Consider the following 20,563-nt stretch of genomic DNA (forward strand, 5'->3'; position numbering starts at 1 on the left):
AGTATGCTTTATAGCCAGTCCAACCCTGTTCTGATTTGTAATTTCCTATCTGTGCCTCTCTGGAGAGTTATACTGACTTATGTACTCACCCAGATACAAATGTCTTATTTATTTTGTTTATGTGTTCTTTGTGCAGAGATTGGATACATCTCTGAAAAGATCTACGCCCTGGCTGGTTCTTGCTGGAACTGGACCAGCTGCAGATTTTATCAGTGAACTTCTATCGCATCTTGCCAGCGAGATTGTGGAGTATCTATCAGACATCCGTGATCTAGTTCGCGACAAGGTCAAAAGATACTTCCAAGGAGAAGCTGACCTGGAAAAACTGGTGGACAGTGTGAGTTACACGGCACTCGTATTTCTCTACTGGTTAGTATAGAACAGTAAGAAACTTCTCTAAAATCGACATGAGAAATATTGGCATTTGCATACTTATATACATATTAAATATAAAATATTTAAAAAGAGACCTTTTTACCATTTTTTACAGGAAGTCTGGAGTCCAACCGCTCTGTGACACATCACAATTGGGCAGAATTAAGAACAGCTCACTTGCAGACAAATTTTCAGATATAGACAGTTAATGAAAGATTACTTGGTTGCTTCATTTCAAACTCAACTATTTGTATCTAATCAATTAAAATGTACAGTAAATCCTTTGTAATATTTTTCCATTTAAGAGACTTGACTTATTTGAAAGATGACTGCAATGGAACATTGGTAACTCTTTTCCTTCCACTCCTGTTATGGATCCAGGCTCTGAGTATTTATCACAACAGAGAGCTCATCACTGTTTTCCATGGGGAGCAAGAAGGACTATATGATTTTGATACTGTCCTCCTCAAAGCCCTTGTTAGAGGTATGTACATGTATTAATGGAATACACAAACTTCATTTTGGGATATTAAAAACAAAAGTTACTTATGGGGACACTAGCAAATGGTTTTTTTTTTTTATAAGAGTATTGTACATACAAACCATTCATGGCAGTTTGGATGCAGCGGGTTATTCTTCCAGTTATGCAAGATGCCCCCACCGAGTTTTCCTTTTTTTTGTAAATGATTAGAAAATAAGCATATGGCTATTTAGTCATACCACATAATGTCTACAATCAACATTATGTTATTAACATATACACAAAATTCATGGTCTGCAATAATGAATATTTTAAAGTAGAGAGAGACCGATATCTTTTTTTTCAGGGCCAATACCGATACTGATTCTGACTTGTCAATGAGACTGATAACCGATATTTGGAGCCGATATTTAATTTCAGTAAAATTGTTTTAGAATACAAATTCCAACTTTTAACTTTGTTGGAATGTTTATTGACAACTTTTCAGATTTGTAAAATGTTGATTTTTTATTTTAGACAATCGTCATCTATGTTTTAAAATGTTAACACAAACTTCAGGTCTCTCCCGTGGTCATCAGTAGCCTTTTACCAACATTTTAAAATAACTGAAATGTTAAACTTTCGTGTATTTTTGTTTTACTTTCAAACAAAAACAAAAGCTGGAGAGAGCTTCTCAGGTCAACAGCGAATCTTATAAAGTGAACTGAAAATCTAAATAAAGACTTCCCTGAGATCAACACAATTTTTAATGGATCCTTTATCAGCCGTCAGATAAAAAAAGAAAAAGAAAAAAAGACAAATACGCTATTTGTCAAAATGCCAAATATCGGCCGATAATTGGTCTATCCCTAATTTAAAGTACTAGATAATAAGGATGCACCAAAATGATTTTTTTTTTGCCGAAGCCAAAAACGAGAAATGCTTGGCCGAAAACCGAAACGGCGGAAAAAAATTATGCCAATTTGTAATTATCATTGCATTTATTATAATTAATTACAATTATAATATTATTATAAAACATTTAAGCCTATGTAGCACGGGCATTTTAACAAAGCACAATATAAATTGAAATGCATCCACACAGCAGACATCAGAGACATGTTGGCGAATGGTACATTAAACACCTAACGCGGGGTGAGCAACTGAGCATTTTCTGGCGGTGCAATTGCACTTTATAGTCAATGTACAGTACTTCGCACCGGCCCGCACGGATGCGTGCGGTGCGGATGACGCATCTATTTGTATCGGGACAAGGTGAGGCGCACATAAAATCGGCACATTCACACATTTACCAACTTATAAAAATAAATAAATGTCTTCGCACCAGCCAATCGGCATTGGGAAACGTTGGGAAAAGTCACACACGGCGTCCTGTACACGTTTGCCGCCAACCGGAGATAGTGGCAAGTGTTTACTTGTTTAAAACTGTTGATAGCAATCACGCTAACATTAGCTAAAGTATTTAGCACAGCCACCAGAATGCAAGTGAAAAAGAGGAAGCGCTCGAGGGGCTCTCATCAAAGAAAAAAAGGAAGGCGCTGCAGGAGAAAGAGTGTCTCACCTGTAGTGCAGTACTCGGCAGCGCTCTCTTTTTAAACAGTTTACCAAGCGACCCCCTCCTTCTCCGGTGTGCACAATGAAACTGCCGGTAGCCAGGTACTCACAAACGCCAGCGAGAAGCGATGCAGACACTCACCCCCGCGTTGGGTGTTTAATTCAAACAGACGCTTCCTTGCAGCGTTTTTTTTTTTTTGCTTGCGTCACCACATCCTCTTTCGGCCATATTCTTTCGGCTTTAATTTTATTTCGGCCAAATGCCGAAAATGCATATTTTTGCCATTTGGGTCGAAAATTTTCGGTGGTCGAAGTTTCGGTGCATCACTACTAGATAATGGAATTGTTACTAAATAAATAAATTTCTATCAATAGCAATACATACAAAAGAAATCACACACAACATAGGCCTACATACAAATAAGATATCCTAGTTTGTTCATCCCCAGAGGAAAAATTCATGAAGCACTCCTGCAGCGCCTCTTCTGTATCTGTGGATACAGTCCTTATGTTGAATAGTCCGCCTGCTGTTCCACCAGCAGCCTGTTGGAGGTCTCAAGGTTTAATGCAAGAATCACCAATGTGGTGCCCATTGGTACCAGGCAGCACTCAAAGACAACATGAGTATCTTAATACTGTATAGCTGACCAGTGATGGGACATTGTGAATTTTTAGGAACGTTGCATAAGTGATCATTTGAACATGAACACTGGCAGACATAGACATAGAATTAGAGTGTGACACTTATCTTTTGCATAATTATTGTGAGAAGTCATTAACTTAATCAGTGTCTTCACAAAAAATAATGTCATTCTTCATTAATAAAAATAATAAGAATATATGATAAAAGATACATTTTGATCAAATAAAAGTTGAGTGTTCTGTTTTATCAGTTAGCCGCAGGAGCTGAAGGTTGAATGTAAACAAACAACTGCAGTTAGTTAGTTTTTTTGATGGTACATTGATGCTAATGTGTCAGGCTGCTGACTCTCAGGTCAGGAAGTGAAGTACAATACAAATTATTACTGTATTTAATGTACAAACCCCAATTTCAATGAAGTTGTGGATGGTGTGTAAAGCATAAATTTACAATGATTTGAATATAATTTTCAACCTATATTCCATAGAATTCACTATAAAGACAAGATATTTAATACCTTTAATACCCAATCATGACAACCACCAGTTTCCAATTAACCTTTTCACATGTGGAATATTTCAAACAGGAATTTTATTTATTTATTTATTTATTTATTTATTTATTAACAATGACTTGTCTCAGCTTTTTTTATAACGTATTGGAGGCATCAAATTTAAAATGGGACATTAAAAAAATTATTTATAAAAAATAAAATAACGTTCATTAATTATGTTTTACACAAAATCCCAACTTCATTGGAATTGGGGTTTGTGTCAGTATGCATGCGTATTGAAATGACAGAAAATGCCATTAAACAAGCACAGCAAACACACGGCAACTCGTAATGCACTTTGCATATTTTGATTATATTATCCAAACCAAGAAGCATCTCAGAATGTTCACTGTGACATACGCGGTTTTACAAGGTAGCAAGGTGGTGGCAGCTGCCACCTTCACCAACTGCCTCCCTTACTGTTGGCAATTAATCTATCAATACTACAGTAAATTCAAAATGGTATTAGAAATGTTCCTGATAGTCTCTATTGTGTGTACAAACATTTTAATCACCAATTTAGAATTCACTCTCAATACTCTTTTAATGAGAAAATGGTTGCATCCTACGGTGCCACCAATTAAGAAAAAAACATCAAGTGTATGTTTCCTTTACAATCCCAGGCTGACTACAGAGAGTGGGATAAGCTATAGTTTATTTGTGGTTGCTCTATGTTTAATATGTTCAAATGGTCTGTCAAGTGTGACAGACAGGCCTGCCCCATTATTTGAGGACTGCTTTAAGCACATAGTTTGTTTGGCATTTTTACATCCCCAGTGTTCCTTTCGACAACACAATGTCCAGCGATAGTTTTTTCTCAGCAGTCCTAGCATGACATTTAGCTCTAGATGTTTGACATTGGTGTCTGTGTGTGTTTTTGTGTCAAGCTACTAAACGTCTGTCCAGTGATGCCAGTGAGTACACTGAAGAGTTGAAACTGGCTGTGGCCTGGAACAGAGTGGACATCGCCAAAGCGGAACTCTTCACTGGAAAGATACAGTGGACGGTCAGAGTGATTCTATCTACTGGAACTCGATTGCTCTGTGGAACAACTTAGTACTGCTAGACATACTTATTATATTGATATTGGATAATATTGATGGTTTGGAAGAATATTGTCCAGATATTTGGGAAATGCATAGGGAGAAATGCAGTCCACGCACATGACAGAGCCACATTATGAGTTTTCTCTGAGAATGGATTAAAAAAACAACAACAACATTTCAGTTTTGATTTTGAGTGAGGCTCAAGAGCATGATTGAAGACGATCCTAGATTGGTCAATCACAGGCCACACTATTCCTAATGACATCACACCAATTGGCAATTTAGACTCTTCAAGTAAGCTAGCATGCATGAAGAAACCTGAGTCCCCAAAGTTTGTCCAATAAAGCAAAGGAAGAACATCTAAGTTCCATACAGAGAAGTCCCATCCAAGAATCAAACCCTTTGACAGTGAGGTAGACATGCAAGCCACATGCAACATTATGCTACCCAGATTTAAGGGTTTGCTTTACTTTTTGGGTAATGTTGTTGTGCCATCTCTGCTGACAAAGTGATTGTATTTTCAGTATAAGGACCTGGACGACTCCATGACAGATGCTTTGATCAATGACAAGCCTCAGTTTGTGCGCCTCTTCTGTGAGAACGGTCTGAACATCCTGGACTACCTGACGTACGAGCGCTTGGAGAGCTTGTATCGCTCGCTCCCAGACAGCACTGTCGTCTACACTCTGCTCCAGAGACATTTGAATCACCGCCTGAGCCTGTCCGGATCCCTGCCCTGTCTCAACACAGCCAAAATGGGCCAACTAAATAGCACGCAAAATGCAATGCCTGGGCCTGCTTTAGCCCAAGAAATTAGCCTGTTTGAGGTGAATCCACCAAAATAGACATCTAAAATCATCTTTTGCATGTGTTTCACTGCTTACCAATCATCATTTTATGAGATCATGATCATAATAATGTTTTTTGTTGTTGATGCCGCAGGTATCACGAGTGCTGTGGGATCTGCTGGAAGATGTCTGTCAGCATTTCTATTATAGCCCCCTGGGTCTGGACTCCAAATCCAGCCTTCGGACGACCCTCAGAGTCCGTAACCAGCGCTCCTCTTCACTAAAAGTTTTCATCTATACTTAGAGGGGGTCGTTTTTTTCAAAAATCAACACTGTACACTAAAATGTCAGTTGTTTTTTTTCTCTCTCAGCAAGTCATCAATTTGCTGCAGGGGAAATGTGCATACCGTGACCAACACTGCCAGTCTCCCTGGGCAGCACTCTTCATCTGGGCTGTCCTGCAGAACCGTAGTGAAATGGCAATTTACTTCTGGGAGATGGTGAGGCTCCCAAAGAAAAAATATGTGCAAATAAATATTGTACATTATCATAAATATGATCAAACCCCTTTTGCTTTTGGACCAAATAATTTGCATCTAGTCACATATGTACTGGGAGTCAAGTGATCTTTGATGTCGTTTGCTGACCATGATGCGGCTTGTATCTTTGTTCTTGGTCAGGCAGGGGAGTCGGTGCTGAGTGCGCTGGGTGGGTGCAAGCTGCTGAGGGAAATTTCTAAACTCGAAAGTGAGACTGAGAGCAAGGTGGCCATGACAGAACTGGCGCAGAAATTTGAGGATCTTGCACACGGTGAGTCAGAATATAAATACAGTGTGTTCCAAATGAAACATGGTGTGGTCAGATGATTATTTCCCACATTCACAAGGCTTGGGAAGGGCCAATTTGGCTTATCAAAATCACCCTGATGAAACTCATATCAAAATCTCTGAATGAGTCTGAATGAAGGATAGACGAGTACGAGGAGCAACTTTATCGGACAAAAAGCAAAATCTCTGAATGAGTCTGAATGAAGGATAGACAAGTACGAGGAGCAACTTTATCGGACAAAAAGCAAAACAATATCAACTATTGGATGCTGTTTCATTCATTTCAAGCCTCGTGTTGTGTTACAAAGAGCAGGTTTGTTCACCTGTTTACTAGTTCTCTATCAGGCATGGCACCAGGCTTTCTTCTCTTCTGGGGTTAAAGACGGGTTTTGTGGCAGTGCTGAAAAAAAAGAAGATTTTCATGACTTGACTAAATTCTTCCATGGCTAAATGCTACCCTCTCTCCGTGGTGTCCCCGACGTTGAAATTGCCGGTATGTCAAAAAACAAAAAACAAAACAAAACATTGCTTGATCATGCGCCCAGTTCGTTCTGGCACTTAATTGTCCCTGTGAGCAGTTCAGCGTGTACAGTAGCCTACTTTGGATAAATTAAACATTTCTATGCAAGTAAACTATATTTAGCATAGCTGATCAAGCAAATGACAATATAGTGGTAGTAGCTGCAAAAGGCGCATTGCAAGCGATGATAGTGGTCTCCATGAAAACGAAGGTTGCCAATATCAAACCGGTATATTTCAAAATAAAAACCGTTGGCGAACTTGTTTTTTTTCCATATGGAAAGAGATGGATCAAATGATGATAAAAAGTGTGTTGTGTTGAGAAGCTAGCTAACTACATAGCTTGACATGTGTCTGACATTTAAAAGACAAAAAAAAACAAGCTCGAAATAAATTAAACATGACAAAATAACACTATTTAAACTGTATAAAATGTATTTACCCATGGTAAATCCCCAAAATAATGTCCAAAAAGCGTATGTATTAAAAATAAATGAAAGGCAAGTGTGGCTATTGTTTACAAGTACAGTAGCTGTCTATAAACACTGTTGTTATCGCATGAACCACCGTGATCTTGTGGTCTCGCGGGTGCAGATTTTCAGAAACGTAGAACTCACGCACCCCACTCGGTGTGAATTGCAGTCCGTACGGATGCCGCTCCCTGTCCGTACCGTAGTCGTGTGAACCAGGTGTTAGTCCATTTGACCGCAATATCACTTCATGATACAATACTGCTTTAATGGCTTTGCAGCTTATTTCAAGTTATGTTTTTTTGTTGTTGTTGTTTTTGCGCGTTATAATTCAACTGGTAGGCTATATGCAGTCATGCTGTGCCCAGACCCACCCCTGCTAACCGAGCTTGGGCTAGGCAATATATCGCACCTTGGTTGGCCATGGATCATTCACACTAGTCCCAGAAAAAAAAAGGAACTTCTTGAATCGTCTGAAGCTTGCTCATAACTTAAATTTTTATTCTAATACAAAGCTAAAAACTTGCTAGCCACTGCGCGCAAAGGATAAAGAATTACAACATAAAACACATCCACTTGTTACACTTTGGTTGAAATCACTCGGTTTTTTGTTTTGTTTTTTAAGCACTGTTTCATGCAAATAATCACTGCTCATCCTTCCCCGCTATACTTTGGGACCAATGCCGAGTATGGCTTTCATAACCGTGATGACGAGAAGCAATACCTATTTTGAATGTTCCCATTCAGTTCTTTGTTCACCAAGGTAAAGGCTCTAGTGCATCATAGGTTCTCACTGAAATTTCACCCCAAAACACAATATCCCAAACTTTTTGTGAACAGTGTACAATGTACTGTATCAAGCTACCAGGTTAGCAGCATCTTGACTTCAGATTAGTAGGAAAAAAACTGGTCATTATAGCCAACTCTGTCCTGGTTCGTCTCCGGTGGAGGTGTGTGGCGTATACACCCCCCACCATTGAGCACCTCTTTTAGCAACAGGCTAAAAGAGTCTATATCACGTAACACATCATATTTAATTGTTATACTTTTTGTCGGCTGTTCAGATGTATTTGGAGAGTGTTACCAGAGCAGTGAGAGACGCTCCTTCAACCTCCTGATAAAAAAGTCTCCAGTGTGGCTTGAAAGTACATGTCTGCAGATGGCAACTGCGGCTGATGCTCGCCAGTTCTTCAGCCATGATGGAGTTCAGGTTGAGTCTTACCTTAGCACTTTATTTTGTTTTTTATATATATATAATCACTGCACTGCATGTGTTTGTCAGCCTTAGATTTTGACTACATGTAATATTAAATTGAACAGCACACAGAAAACAGCAGTGTTGATTTATAGCTTGGAATAACATCACCTATATGTTTTTTGGGGGCAATACCGATTATTAGTAGCCAAGGAGGCCGATAACCAATATTTGGAGCTAATAATCATTTTTAAAAACAAAAAAAAGGGGGGCAAAAAATATTGCCGTAAAAATTGTTTAAGTACAAATGCCAATCTTGACTTGTAATGTCTTAAAACACGTTTATTTAAAAAAAAATCAGACTTTTTAAAATGTAGATTTTTTTATTTTTTTATCTTAGACAATAGACTTCATTTTAAATTTCTGACAAAAGGTTCAGGGACCTTTTGTTATCAAGGTTATCAGTACGTCTTAAAAAGTTAAATGGAAACTTAAACAAGTAAATACTATAGCTCTCTATAGTTTTCTACAGTAATTTTTTTCCCCAAAATTTAAAAATACCTAAAATCTTAAACTTTCACATTTCTTTGTTTTAATGTCGAACAAAGACAAAAAGTTCAGAAGGTTCCCAGGGTCAGCAGCATCTCTTATAAAGTTAACTGAAAATGTAAATAAATAAATTCCCTGAGATTAAGATGGTTTTAGATTTACCTTTTATCGTCCGTCAGATATATTTTTTTAAAGGCCGATACCAATATTTATCAAAATGCACAATATCTGTTTTAGTATTTTGTTTTATAGTAATTTTAGTAGTGTATCATTATTTTGCATCGTGTTTGGTAAAGCTTCTGCTCTCGTCTGTAGGCATTGCTGTCTCAGATCTGGTGGGGCAGCATGGACAGAGAAACCGAGGTCTGGAAATTGTTGATGTGCTTCTTCATGCCCCCCCTCATCTACACAAATTTAATCAATTTCAGGTCGGTGTTGCACTCTCAGCATTCTCCAGTTTGGTTGTATTGTTTGTGAGGGAAATTCAGCCTGGTGTGTATATACAGGAAATATAAAGAGGAAGTGGTTACCCCTGTAAAGGTCCACAACATAGAGTCTGACAACTTAGAAGCAAATGATGCTATGGCCCTCTCCCTGGAAGACATTCTACACAAGTAAATACAATACAATTGTTCTAAAACAGAATTAGGCTTGCACCACTGTTTTCCAAACTGTCTTCTTTGTTGTGCACTTAATAGTGATGGTGATGCTGAGGAGGTCAAGGCTCTCAAAGAAAATCTGAAAGGTGGGTTTTGATCAAATATTGTGTGATTAATTTAGCAAATATGACTCAGGTCACATTTTCTACAGTAACTAAACACTTTTCCTCCTCTGGTTGCTCAATACATAATACAGTGGCCAATGAAATTGAATACATCTCCACTTGATGCTGTCTAACTAATTTACCGTGGGTTCGGTTCAAAATCAGCAAACACAGTGCATTTTATTTGGTAGACATGCGGCTGTTTGAAATTGGTTAATATTGTCAAATGTCATTGTCAATCAACTGTGATAGGCCATTTAAGCATCTATGAGTACCTTGAAAAGCCTTATACAAGATAAAGGTATTATTATAATATATATAGCAGTGACTGCATGCCTTTGTTACTAAGGGTGTCACCATTTAATACCAAAAGTTGCAAAACTTTAATCCACAAATAGAAACAATAACACTGTAACTATATTACACATTGTCTGTACAAAAATAAACACATTAAAGACTCATAACCCAGACTCAAGGATTACTAGTAACGGCAACAAAGCATGATGGTAAAGCCTCCTACGATTACCGTTGCTGTCAAGTTAGCATCAGTCAGCTCAGTAGTGCATTAGGTTTCAAAATAAGAACACTAACAGGAAGTACAGTGTTAGCTGCTTTGTTAAGTTAAGTGTAAAATGTCTTATCCCGTTTAATGTACATTTGCTTATTGGTCGCTTTTTGTCCTTTTGCCCATTTTATGTTCACATACTTGTTCAAATAAATGCTGATATTTTACATTGATACACTAATAACTGTAAAATTGTGTACGTTCAGTGATGTCTCTGCATTTGGGCCAGTGACGCCTGGCTCCACCAGATGACGCTGTTGAGCATTATGCAGGCTCATAATTGGTCTTCTTTATAAGCTAATAATTTATCAAATTGTATTTTATCTATCTTTGTAAGGTAATTTCGCTATAAACATGTATGTACAATACAAAGCCAAGTTCAATGGTCAAAATGTCTAAACAGGACTGAAATAGGGCCAGCCCATATGAGCGCCTGTCGAAGTGGATGAGCCACTCAAATCATAGTGCGCATGTCCAAAGCTGCTCTCCATAGACAGCCATGGGGCCACATTAACTGGGCCCATCATCCAATTAAAATACAGGAAGGGGGTCACGTGACGTCAAGACCCAATCAACACACGCTCAGTTTTGGCAGATGGCATTATACAGCAGTAAACTAGATTGGCTTTCATCGCCAGCAAAAAGACTACAGTATACTTAATACCAAACCAACAATATGAATGAAGCGTATTCGTTGATGACATCATTGCTCAAAAGAGAGCGGCAGCGCTGAAGAAACAGAGGGGGGAAGTTCCTTTTGGAGCAAACAAGATTTATGAAATTAGTCATTTTAAAATAAAAAAAGGTGCAAATATATACATTTAAACAACTCAAAATGAGTATTAATACTCTTTTATTTTTGTTTACGATTATGCCAATTTTGTAATTGTGGTGTGTAATTGAAATTGTAATTCGATTAATTGCACAGCCCTATTTTAAACCATTTGAAGGTTTTATTCATGAATACATGGTACTTCATTTATAGTGCTTTTCCACTGGATTGTGATCTTGAATTGAATTGTGTAGGCTTTGCTGCTTGTGGATGTAAAGTGCCGACTGTTGTGCCCCACTCAACTTTTTGTGCCAGAGACGCCACTGTGTATGTTCATTAAAAGGTGAACTAAAGTGGGTGTTGATAGAGTAGTTTTAAGTGAGCGGATGTATAGCCCTATTGACGTGAAGCTTGGTGCGATTCCGAGACACTTGCCTAGATGTTTGTTCACTTGCCTTCCACTGCTGTCATAGAGACTTTATAGATTGTCTGCAGCCACAGGAGCAGACAGTGATTTACACTAATGTTTTTTTGCTGGGAGGCAAGTGTTATTCTAGTTTCCATCTGGTATTTATCCTTATTTTACTGCTTTTATCTTTTCGTTTCAGCCTCTCCACCCTCCAAAATTAGAAGACCATTCATAGTGTCACGGTGGAGACAGTTTTGGTTTACTCCTGTCATCTCATTCCTGGGCAACGTGCTGATGTACTTCGTGTTCCTCCTCTTGTTTGCTTACGTCCTATTGGTGGATTTCAAGTCTCCGTCTCAAGGTGGCCCATCCAAACTGGAATTTGTGCTGTACTTTTGGGTTTTTACCTTAATATGTGAAGAGATTCGACAGGTCAGTGGTTAAGAGACAAGCTTTCCCACTCACGGGGGTCATCATTAAAAATGCAAGCTATTTCAGACAAGTAAACATGACTCATCCTCAAAGCAAAGCTAAACTCTCTTGCTCTTCGGTTGACAGGGCTTCTTCATGCCCAACAACTTTGTGCTCCAGAGGATGAAGAGGTACATCCAGGATATATGGAATCAGTGTGACCTCACAGCCATTATAATCTTCATTTGTGCTCTGTGCTGCAGGTGATCAACTATATAAGTTTATATCCTTGTAACAGTGGAACGCCTGAAGTTGAACTCTCATGTAGTTTTATTATTCAATAAAAATGTCAACAGAGACTGCATAAAAGTCTGCTGGGCATGTTTTTATGTATGAGTTACTTGACTTTTTTCTGGCTAAACTTTAAAATGGACATTTTATCCTGTACAAGTGTAGAAAAATACAATAAACTAGAAATATAAATAATACTTTTATAGGGACAGCCAATCACAGGGCACATATAGACAAACGACCATTCACACCTGAACTATTTAGAATCTCCCATTCACCTACAAAACACGTTTTTGATGGGCAGCCACGTGACAATGATACTTGAAGTATTCAGCCTGTAGCGATACGTTTGCAACATTTTCAATGGTAAAAATGCAAATCATTCTAAATACCGGTATATAAAAATGGGTTAACAAGTGACCCACAAGGAATGTTTTTGTCAGTGGTTCCATGATGCTTGTGTCTGACTTCCCCGTTTTGTCTTTCAGAATGTTTTCATGGTCATTTGAGTTTGGGCGAACTCTGATGGCCATTGATTATTTAGTCTTCTCACTGCGTCTGATCCATATATTTGCTGTCCACAAACAGCTTGGGCCCAAGATTATCATTGTTGGCAAAATGGTAAAATGTCAAAATACAAAAAAACACATTAACGAAATTTCAAAGGATTAAAATACAATGTAATCACAATCTACTTTCCACAGATGAAAGACATTTTCTTCTTCCTTTTTTTCCTGGCTGTGTGGATCATGGCTTATGGAGTAGCCAACCAGGCACTTCTCTACTCATATGATCCCCGACCTGAATGGATATTTCGACGTGTCTTTCACAAACCCTACATGCACATTTATGGACTACTTCCTATGGAAGAAGTGGATGGTGAGTGTCTCAGTCAAGTGGTCCCCAACCTTTTTTGTGCCATGCAGAGGCGTAGCCTGCTATCAGGCGAGGCAGGCAATTACTTGGGGGCCCCAGAAGGCCAACAGATTTGACACAAACCACATATCTTTCACATTAGCAGTGCAATGACAATTGACCATCACAAATTCCCTGAAAGGGGCCCCTTGAGCAAAACTCGTCCCTCCCCCAGCTGTTGCTCCTCCTCAGTGGTCGGAAATAAGCATTAAGTGATTCACTCCGACAGTTCAGAACCTCAGAGTCCTGAGTGAATCAAAAACAGAATAGGCAATAGGCACTCCAACCATGGTCACATGCAAGGGTTGTGGTCTGGCGGGGGATATATTAATGCTGACATTCCCCATTTTTGTACCATAGCTAATTTTCAAGTTGGTAAGTTATGATTTTTTTTGGAGGGGGGGGGGGGGGGGGTAGTTTGCGGTTTAGTGGCATTATAGGTCTGGGGCTTTTCCTAAAGTGGTGGTTTTGGGCCTGTCCAGCTATCACAAGTCAAGGTAACCCTCTTCGCCGACTTGAGCGAAGTTGCGACAGCATTTTTTTAACTTTGGTGTAGAACATAGGTGTCAAACTCCGGTCCTGGGGGACCGCAGTCCTGCAGGTTTTGGATGTTTCCGTTCTTCAACACAGCTGATATATGATCAGCTCATCAGCAAGCTCTGCATAAGCCTGATAATGATCCTGCTGATTGGAATCAGCTTGTGTTGGAAGAGGGAAACCTCCAAAACCTGCAGGATTACGGCCCTCGAGGACCGAAGTTTGACACCTATGGTGTAGAGCGTAGGTATGGCCAACTCACTTAAATGTTTGCATGTCTGCAACACGTATCGTGACTCGAGCAAATCAGGCTTTGGAAACCGTCTTTTTCGACCACACAATACGGCCTTAAATCTTTGCAAATAAACTTTGCTATGGCATCAGTAATTTTCTGAGTCCGCACGTAGCTTGAAAGTATCTTGCAGGAAAATGCATTGTCTAGTTGCATTCGAATTGGCTCCGATGCCTTTGCTAGCAAGTCAGGGTGATGTGTGGAGAGGTGGTTACAGAGATTGGTAGTATTGCTGCCGTATTTAGCCTCTAAGTTGCAATGCTCACACACAGCTTTAATCTTGTCCAGATCATCTTCCTTACAGCTCAAAGTCGCTCTAAATCCAAAATGTCTCCAAAGTTCTGCTTTCAATCACAGGAGATTTCAGACCATTACTTTCCGCCACTTTTTGTGTTACGAGACCGCTTGCAGAGCAAAAGTCATGCCACTCAAGTCACGTGAGAGTTTGGAGTTCTTCTTCTACTATTAAATTACTGGCGGATCACATCTCCACGGTGTATACCGCAACCTACTATGAGGGGGTGTATGAGAGTTGGGTCACGGTTGTAAATGCCAAAAAGCCTTAAAAAGATCCACCCATAACTTAATGAATTGATATTCGATAAATAAAAATTGAATTGATATGAATCAAAATATCGATATTTTAAACCAAGCCCTACTGTACGGCTAGGTTGAGAATGACGGTCATCTGGGAGGGACTCTGAGTCGAGCCGCAGCTCCTCCACATTGAGAGGAAGGAGCTGAGGTGGCTTGAGCATCTGGTTCGGATGCCTCCTGTGTTCCGGGCATATCCCACCGGCAGGGGGCCCCGTGTAGTAGATGGTTGGTAGAAAGTTTGTATTGTATTCAATATGCTCACATGATACTTTGTACCTCTGCATCTCTTTTCCATGTAGTTGAATACTTTCATGAAATCAACTGTACCGACAACAGGACGCTAATTCAAGCAGGAGCAGAGCCCTGCATGAACACCTACGCCAACTGGCTGGTTATACTACTCCAGGCTGTCTATCTTCTGGTTACCAACATACTCTTAATCAATCTCCTCATTGCCATGTTCAGGTACACTCACAATGATTCATTTCAAACGCATCAGTAGCTTTTCTATGTGGACGATCACTGAGGTTTTAATTTATTTTTCTTTACTTCCAACAGTTACACTTTCAACAAAGTTCAGGACAACAGTGACACCTATTGGAAGTTTCAGCGCTACAGCCTAATTGTGGAATACCACTCGAGGCCTTGCCTGGCCCCACCGTTTATTATCATTTCACATCTTAATGTTTTCATCAAGAGATACATCCGCCGCATCTCCTCAGAAAAGAGGAAACACTTTGGTGAGGACAGCACAAAACACGTCATAAAAAAACCCAACTCAAATAGCAATAACTACCTTGCGCTAGTATTTAGACGTGGTCCGAGCAGGCTGAACTTTACATTGACTATTTGCCACCAAATTGTCATTCCGCTGGACTTATCTTCAAGGACACATCCTCACTACGCCAGAACCCCCAGCGTGGCGCAGTGTTCTTCTAAATTGGCAAACAGGCACAATGAGCGGTGCTTGTTCAGGATCTGCTCACTAATCAGGATACACCAGCATTTTCTGTCGACAAAATTAGAGCCCAAAAACTTACTACATTCCCCTGCTACGTTCCATTGGTTTACTGTTCCATTCTGCTCTCAGTTTTGGAGCTGGATGGTGTAAAGTCAAGCCGACTCAGCATGTGGGAGGCCATCCAGAAAGAGGACCTCCTCTCTGCTCAGAGTAAGCGGCAAAGAGAGAGTGACACAGAGCGGCTTAAACGTACATCTGTCAAGTAAGTACTTCACTTTATACTCCTAAACTGGATATATATAAATATACAATTTACAAATTCATGATTCATTATCATGAAATTGATTACTTAAAACTATATTTCAAACTCATTACAAAACAACTTTTCCCAGTTGCAACGGGCCTTATTCACTAACCATGCATATGCACCAAACGTCACATTTGGCACTCAAATCTGTGATTCATCAATATCGTTGTACTTGAATTTGTGCGCATTCTGTAAATTTAGAACAGACTTAGACCATGAAGCTAAAGTCGTAATGTTAACAGTAAAAACTTAAATCAAATTTGCTAATAAGATGCCTAATGTCCTAAATCAGGAATCACCACTCAAGGTCCTCATAAGCAGCCTGCGTGCCTGTTCTAAAAAAATAAAAATAAAAAATAAATACATTTAAAAAAAGGACAAAAAAAAGGTTACTATTGTTTGGACATTGTGATTTTCTCTAAATGTTGTAGAAGTGATCATTTGAAAACGTAAACACTACAGAGATTTATAGAAATAAGGTGTTGCATATTCATATTTAGTACCTGTTTGTGCTGTCTGTGTGTAGGGTGGACAATGTGCTGAAGCAGGTGTCAGAGAGTCGTGACCACGACCGGCGTTTACAGATCCTGGAGAGAGAGGTCAGCCATACATTAATCATGTTACAAATGCAAGAGCAATATATCATTCATACCACTTACCTAATACTTACTTCTATCAGGTAGTTTTTGTACTTGTCCTCCTTATCCTTTGCTTGACAAATTCATATATAACCTAGCACTTGATTTAAAGATGTAATTAATTGATTTAGATAAACTTACTTACTAAAAGTTCAGATTCACAGCCCCAAAAAAAAAGTATATGTATTTTTTTATTTTGTTGAGTTCTATAGTTGTGCTAATTCCCATCATTTGATCCATTGGCATTCTAAGTTGATACAATGGATGGATGTTTAGTTTCTCTCTCTCTCTCTCTCTCTCTCTCTCTGTCTCTCTCTTATTCTATCTCTCTCTTATTCTCTCTCTCTCTTGCTCTCCCTCTCTCTCACTGATTCTCTTTCTCTCATTCTATTTCTGTCTCTCCCCTCCCTCACCTAGATGGACTTCTGCTGCAACGCCCTCTCCTGGATGATGGAAGCTATGTCTCAGAATAATTTGGTTGCAACCAACCGCGCCCCTCCACTCCTAAGAGGTAAAGTCAACTCCCAGATTGAAGAACTTTTACACTTTCTTCAGTAATACATATTCACAATACTGTACCATCATTGTGGAGATTGTGATTATCTACTGATGAGGTGTCTATTTGACTTTTTCCAATCTTTGTAGATCTGTCGCCAAGATGAAGCACCTGAAAATGGTTCTCGCACGCACGCACGCACGCACGCACGCACGCACGCACGCACGCACGCACGCACGCACATCCATTCACACACTTTACTCAGGGGCAAAGTGTGTTTTATTGTTGTTGTTTTAACTTGCTTTCAATTTTACTTGTTTCACTCTTGTACATTAAATTCATTTTTTTCTTAATTTCAACTCAGACAAATGTAATGTGCGCATTTTCAAATAATTTTAAAATTATTTGTAGTGTGGAAAATAAAGCACTTATCCTGATGATTCTTGATGAACTTATGAGGGGGAAAAAAACTTTTCCAGAATCTGCCTGAGCGTTTGTTTTTGCCAACAAAACAATGAATGAAATGTTATGTTTTCGCCATTCAAAATGTTGACTGTGATTGTGATCCATGTGTGTGTGCGTTTTGTGCTGTTCATCAGTGCACGTAGATGAGTAACAGTTGTAAGCTTTGGGTTACTTTCTGTTAATATTATCAGTGTTCGAATTGATTGAAATTTGACCTCAAGCAATCTGGGCCGCGGGCATTTTCTGTCATGGTGAACTCTCTCCACACCTGAACTCCTTAAAAAAAAAAAAAGAATCTCTGCTTAAATGAACCTGCTTTTTGAACCTCAAATCCGAGCAAACTTCTCCACGGCTCAAACCAAAAACCGGACCAGCTGTAAGTGCAACTTTGCATAAATTAAAGAATCATTGTTGAGTTGGTCATTTTTTTTGCTCGTGACTGCCATCTTTGGCCTAAAGTGTAACTGCAGCCTCTGTGTTAAGCTTGTGCATGGTGCCACTCCACCCTACCCCCACCCAAGAAACTGTGGCATGTGCTAGCTCCGAACACTCCACACTGAAAGGAAGATACAAGCTGATAGGCACAGTTGGAGTAAAAAAAAAGTCAGGGCACTTTGTACACATTTGGGTATTGGTGGAGCATGCATGATGTAGAAAAAGCTTTAATATTACCTTTTTGAACGGTACAATGCACCATTAAGCAAATTGGTGCTTCCAATTGGTTTGAGTGGTTAGTTGGAGTTTTGTCTTTTTAAGGTGTCAAGTAGATTATAAAATAAATGTACACAAAACCCGTTTGTGTACTGTGTGTGTGTTTTAACCGCTAAGCTGAAAAATGAACTCACAAACTATTAAAATGTAGCAGCCTTTATTTTAATGACCAATTTACCAAGTTTATCATCTGTTACTAAGATAAAACTATCTAAAAACCAATGTGGTCCTCTGAAAGGCGAGCTCAACATTTATTCAAATATTAACTTATTTACTGAAGCAACCCTCTTTGCTCCCGGCTGTTTTACTGGATTTTGACAGATTTTGCAAGGCCCACAGAATACTGTGTTCTATTGCTATAAGAACATGGAACCTACTAAAAGAAAGATTAGAGTATCTTCTTTCATCAGGAAAAAAAACATTTTTGTATATTTTTCTATTTTGCAGCAATTAGCATTGGAATATAGCTAAGTTTCATCATTATTCATAAATCTGTTTAAACCAGTGGGGAAAAGAGCTTGTTGTGACATGGCCCTGGTTGGTCTCTTATACCCTGCTGCCACCTGCTGGCCGTTTTTGTAATAATAATAATGCATTGGATTTATATAGCGCTTTTCTATCTAATCAGATACTCAAAGACGCTTTACAATGGAACGGATCGGAACCGAACTTGAGCAACCCTGCTCTACCATAAAAAACGTAAAAGCACATTTTTGGGATCATGGTAATATTTAAAATATAACATATTTATATGTTTTGGGGAGCAAATGAGTTAAAAATTGAGTTTCCTTCAATTAATGAATCAATCCATGATTTACCATAATAATTAACTGACTCACTTTATGCTACAAATGTCATGAGAATGTAGTCACGTGACACACGTGGGGCAATTGGAGACTGCCTTGCACATTCTTTTAAAAAGCATCTTTCGTGACAGATTATAAAAGATTGACAGATTTCATCCAGTTGTTTTGATGTCTTGTTGAAGGTTCCGTAAAAGTTTCCTCCATGTCTGTGCCCGTGGTGACTGAGGCATTCACCACTGCACTGTGCACAACATATTTAAAATGGCAGATACAGTGATGACCACATTTGATTCTAGCAATTGTATATCATCTGGGAGTGATATTGCTCCAATCATGACAAGTTGGGAAAATGGTGTTTATAGACAAATTAAAAGAAAGGAAGAGTGCACATATTTTTGCAGGCTGTCCTTCCCACTTTCTGCATATTGCAGCCAAGAAAGGTGCCTATCAAATACCAGCAGACTGTGAAGAAGCACTTGTGGATATTTAATTTCATTTAATTTCATTTCTTATTTTTTTAAAGGGACAACACACAATAATGAACAATAAATTAAGTTGTAAATATGCATCTGTAGCCCCCTATACATAAATACATTAAAATACAAATCACAAAGCAGTACAAAGTCAAGATGAAACAGATAAAAGCATTGTAATAAGACAACAGAATGTCATAGTAAGACGACATGATAAAAACAGAACAATATAAAAAGAGTTAATGGTCGCACTTCTGACTGTCCTTCAGCCAACATTTAAGATTTTCTTTGAAGGATGAGTATGTGAGACATTCCCTAATTTTGGAAGGCAGACGGTTACAAATCCACAAATCCACATACACAACAGACAGCACATTCCTCCCAAACGCGGTGCGCCTGTGGGGAATCTCGTAGTCCCCTCTGTCACAAGCCCTGGTGCTCATGCCTCTCACTCCTTTAAAAAAAAATAATCTTTGAGTGATGTTGGAGCAAGACCATGGAGACACTTATATATAAAGCGGGCAAATCTTAAAGTCCTAAAGCTACGGAAGTTTAAAAAGTTGTGCTTTTTGAGAACACTGCAGATGTGATATGAGAGAGGTTTTTTTGTGTGTTTTTTTTGGTTGACAAAAAATTGACTTAATAAAAACAGAATGAGGCTGACTGAAATTGGAACTAAAACTGTGACTAAATTTAAAAATGGTGAATAAAATGAACACTACTCCAAAGTGGGGGAGGTCCGTATGGATGAATTAAACCTCTTCATAATCCAGGTCAGTTGAGCTGGATGCAGTTTTAGAAACTCGAAAAGTTTTTTATACAACCAGTTGCCCTTCACCCATATTGGATATCTGTGACCTAAATGAGTGAGACTCTTACAAGACATTTAGCAAATTCCTAGTTCTGCTTTTTGGAGGCCACGTGCAACATGAGTTGAGTCTTAACAGCTTTAGTAATTTGTGTTTTCTTAAGTTGTTCTTTAAATGTTTCCAGAATCCTGTTCCCGAACCGTTTAGGACATTTATCCAGAGATCAAACAGCAACAGTAGAATAACATGAGGAACATTGACCCAGAAGGGACGGGGGTTGTAAATTAGCATTTGCTAAACTCTGTATGCCCAACATCAGCTGCTAGCTCTGCTTAGTGTGTATGTCTG

General features: G+C 38.9%; 1 protein-coding gene across 1 annotated transcript in view; it reads left to right on the forward strand.

The window, feature by feature from the left end:
* Positions 1–17,831, forward strand: part of trpm4a (transient receptor potential cation channel, subfamily M, member 4a) — a 45,165-nt gene extending 27,334 nt beyond the window's left edge. Inside the window, exons 8-28 of the mRNA XM_086069779.1 lie at positions 137–337; positions 757–859; positions 4,491–4,609; positions 5,174–5,476; positions 5,592–5,693; positions 5,809–5,937; positions 6,118–6,247; positions 8,318–8,463; positions 9,313–9,425; positions 9,504–9,611; positions 9,696–9,742; positions 11,706–11,938; positions 12,065–12,180; positions 12,697–12,829; positions 12,913–13,087; positions 14,849–15,014; positions 15,108–15,289; positions 15,640–15,772; positions 16,344–16,416; positions 16,873–16,966; positions 17,101–17,831. Of these exons, the coding sequence (XP_085925905.1) occupies positions 137–337; positions 757–859; positions 4,491–4,609; positions 5,174–5,476; positions 5,592–5,693; positions 5,809–5,937; positions 6,118–6,247; positions 8,318–8,463; positions 9,313–9,425; positions 9,504–9,611; positions 9,696–9,742; positions 11,706–11,938; positions 12,065–12,180; positions 12,697–12,829; positions 12,913–13,087; positions 14,849–15,014; positions 15,108–15,289; positions 15,640–15,772; positions 16,344–16,416; positions 16,873–16,966; positions 17,101–17,117 (2,823 nt within the window). The 3' untranslated portion in view covers positions 17,118–17,831. The remainder of the gene's footprint in view (positions 1–136; positions 338–756; positions 860–4,490; positions 4,610–5,173; positions 5,477–5,591; positions 5,694–5,808; positions 5,938–6,117; positions 6,248–8,317; positions 8,464–9,312; positions 9,426–9,503; positions 9,612–9,695; positions 9,743–11,705; positions 11,939–12,064; positions 12,181–12,696; positions 12,830–12,912; positions 13,088–14,848; positions 15,015–15,107; positions 15,290–15,639; positions 15,773–16,343; positions 16,417–16,872; positions 16,967–17,100) is intronic.
* Positions 17,832–20,563: the final 2,732 nt, after the last annotated feature.

The sequence above is a fragment of the Leptonotus elevatus genome, chromosome 1 (genome assembly GCF_054856555.1).
Source record: "Leptonotus elevatus isolate MCC_2025b chromosome 1, RoL_Lele_1.0, whole genome shotgun sequence".
NCBI classification, from domain to species: Eukaryota; Metazoa; Chordata; class Actinopteri; order Syngnathiformes; family Syngnathidae; genus Leptonotus; species Leptonotus elevatus.